This window comes from Pediculus humanus, genomic scaffold (genome assembly GCF_000006295.1).
Source record: "Pediculus humanus corporis 1103172107398 genomic scaffold, whole genome shotgun sequence".
Classification (NCBI taxonomy): domain Eukaryota; kingdom Metazoa; phylum Arthropoda; class Insecta; order Psocodea; family Pediculidae; genus Pediculus; species Pediculus humanus.
The window spans coordinates 44,149-47,673 of NW_002987023.1; the positions used below are offsets into that span (position 1 = coordinate 44,149).

The 3,525-nt window shown below is 23.9% G+C and overlaps 1 protein-coding gene across 1 annotated transcript in view; it reads left to right on the plus strand.

Moving 5' to 3' along the window:
• Positions 1–1,923, plus strand: part of Phum_PHUM045780 (glucose dehydrogenase, putative) — a gene marked incomplete at both ends in the record, with an annotated part of 2,961 nt that extends 1,038 nt beyond the window's left edge. Inside the window, 4 exons of the mRNA XM_002423211.1 lie at positions 25–291; positions 465–582; positions 1,197–1,479; positions 1,558–1,923. Of these exons, the coding sequence (XP_002423256.1) occupies positions 25–291; positions 465–582; positions 1,197–1,479; positions 1,558–1,923 (1,034 nt within the window). The remainder of the gene's footprint in view (positions 1–24; positions 292–464; positions 583–1,196; positions 1,480–1,557) is intronic.
• Positions 1,924–3,525: the final 1,602 nt, after the last annotated feature.

Below are 3,525 nucleotides of genomic sequence, written 5' to 3' on the forward strand. Positions count from 1 at the left end.
GGTTAAGATGTAGCGCATCAAAAGCTTTCATTAGGCCAATTGTCAAAAGGAAAAATTTACACATATTGATGGAAACACACGCGGAAAAAATATTGATAAGAAAAAAAAATAAAAAAGCCTACGGAGTGTCGTTAAGAATGAAAAATAATAAATTGAAAAAGGTTTTTGCTAAAAAAGAAGTCATACTATGTGCCGGATCAATACAATCTCCACAATTATTGATGCTGTCTGGCGTTGGACCAAAAAATCATCTTAAAAAAATTGGAATACCCGTTATATTAAATTTAAAAGGTGTTGGAAATAATCTCCAGGTGATTTAAAAAAAAATTTTTCTTTTAATTTGGTCACGTGGACAAAAAATAAATCATTATTAAATTTATGTTTTTTTTTATAGGATCACGTGGCGATGGGTGGTACGACATATTTATTAAATGAAAATAAAACAACCGAAAACGATGTCGGAGTCGGTTTTGTACTTCCAAAATTATTAAACGTCGAAACTTTAAATAAATTTTTATTTAAACAAGAAGGTCCATTATATTGTTTTCCAGATATTGAAGTTATTGGTTTTGTTAGTACAAAGTAAGTTAGAGGAAAACATAAAAATAAAATTTTGTAAATCTGGAAAAAAAAGGAAACAAACAAACAAACAAACAAACAAAAGGATATTTAAACTTTTTTATTTTAAAATAACAAAAAAAAAAAAAAAAAGTTTTATAACCCGTTAAAAACTAAACTAAAGTAAAAAAAAACAATTTATCGTTATTTTATTTAAACAATAAAATGTTGCAATAAAACAAAAAACATGAAATCGTAAATTAAACAATAAAAAATAAAAAAAAATACATTTTTAATGATATTTCAAATGTCTTCAAATAACAATTTGTAAATGATTTTTTTTTTTATTGATTTATTTAAATTTAAAAAAATTTTCGATTGAATTTTAAACAAAAAGTCATTTTTCTCTCTCTCTCTCTCTCTCTCTGTACAGGTATATTTTTTTTCTTTATTCGATATTAATTCAAGTGGATATTAATGAATGTTATCTAAAAAAAAATTTGACACTTAACGGATCTTATTTTAACAAATATAATGGATTAATATCGAATTTATCGATTTATCGATCGATCGATCGATCGAAAGAAAAGATGCAAATTTTGTTGTTGTTATCGTATACAAAATGGATTTTTTTTCAGGTATGTTAATCCGAGATTAGATTGGCCCGACATACAAATCATGGGTTCTACTTACGCAGAAAATGTTGACGGTGGTATTTTCAGTAAAAAAAGTTTAGGTTTGACCGATGAATATTTTTCTCGATGTTACGGTCCGTATTTATTTAAAGAAGCATTTACTGTTACGCCATTGTTATTAAGACCCAAAAGCAAAGGTAAAATTTTATTAAAAAGTAAAAATCCAAAAGATCATCCGTTGATTTATCCAAATTATTTCGAACACGAAGACGACATAAAAACTTTGGTAAATAGAAATTTTTTTTTTTTTCCTTTTAAATGTTTTTATCGGTTTTCTTTGAAAAATTTATCTGAATGATTTCAGGTGGAAGGTATGAAAATAGGAGAATCGTTGGTTAATACGAACGCATTTAAAAAATATAAACCTGTTTTGACGGACACTAAAATACCAGGTTGTGAAAAATTTGATAAACCGAGCGATGAATATTATGCGTGTCAAGCCAAACATCACACAATGACCATATATCATCCTGTGGGTACTTGTAAAATGGGTCCTGATAATGATGATACCGCTGTTGTAGATTCAAGGCTAAGAGTTCGTGGTATATCTAATTTAAGAGTCGTTGATGGTTCTATTATGCCAACCATAGTGAGTGGAAATACAAATGCTCCGATTATAATGATTGGAGAAAAAGCAAGTGATATGATAAAAGAAGACTGGAGAGTTTAAATAGATATTATCAATATTATCAACACGTGGCACCACCACCTGTTGTTGTTTGTTTAATGTATTTGTAAACCAAAACAGATAAAAGTTTGTTTTATTTATAATTAAGTACTTTTGTTTTATTATATTTATTTATTTTATTTAATGTTATTCTCATTTTAAAAAAAAATAATATAAGTAAAAATGTATGACATGGATTGTTTTATTTAAACTTTAAATTTTTTAATTTTCCCTAAAGTTTTCTTTTTTTTTTTTTTTTGTTTTATTATCTTTTGAATCTTTTATCTCTTCCGTGATTTATATAGGACGACAGGAAATTTTTTTTATTTTATTTTTTTTTTAAATTTAAGCTTTAACTCATTATATAGCAAATTAATATTTAATTGTTTTTGTAATTTTAAGAATGTCACTTTTAGACTTATGGTTTCTCATTATTTTTAGGAAATTATAAAATTTTCAAATAAGAAAAATTGCTTTATTGCCATTATTCTTTATTAATGAAATGTATTTTTAATTTATTCTTTTCCAAAATCATTAATTTGTTTAATCATTTCAAAATTTTTACTTTAAAGAATTTTTCATTTTGAAATATTCACAAATACCTTAGGTACAGATTAATGCCATAGAATAAAACTTTTATAAAATAATTCAAGTAAAATATTATTTAATCATACATACATAAAAAGTTTTCGTTTTTCTTTTTTCCAAGTAAAAATATTAGGCCAAGAGATTGGAAAATGAATTATAATAAGACCGCCATTTTAAATTTCATTTTAATTCATTTATGTTGGCAGCGCTCAAAACGTCTTCAAAATGGTTGAATAACCGTAAACAAAATTATGTGAATCTAATTAATTTGAAATGTTTTTTAATTTTTTACGTCGAGCTGCAAATAATTTTAGGGAAAATAATTTTAAAACGAATTCTATTGAAACGGAAACAGCCGCGGAAGCCGAAACACAAGAGCAAACCATTTTAAAAGAGAGTATATATGGTAAAATTTCAATTTATATTATTTGTTAAATGACACTTATTTTTCTATGTTAATTTAATGAATTAATGCATAAATAATTACGTTGAAAAATTTGGTCTACATTTAAATGAACTAAAAAAGGAAAAAATTAAATTTTTATAAATTTTAATATTTCCATAAATTTTTTCATTTAATAATTTTATTTATCATTATTGTTATTTATGATTATGTTTCTTATTCTTAATAATTTTTTTTTTTTACTCAGCTAAATAATATTTTAAAAATTTAACGTCATTAATCTATTATTAAACAAATTTAAATTTTTTTTTACTTAGTGTTTTGCAGAGAATTTTTGCAAAATGCAATCATTTTAAAAATTTTTATTTAAGTGCATTGTTTATTTTAAGCATTTACTGGTTAGTCTAAAACATTTATGTTGCTTTGTATTTTGTTTAAAAGTAAAATTATATTATATTGTTTGTACTATAAAATACTTTCCATTTACTATATCTTATATAATGTAAAACATTTTTAATTTGCATTTTACTTATTTCAGATTTAATACGTAATATAAAAGATCCTGAAAAACCTTCTACATTAGAAGATCTTTTAGTAGTTTATGAAGATGGTAT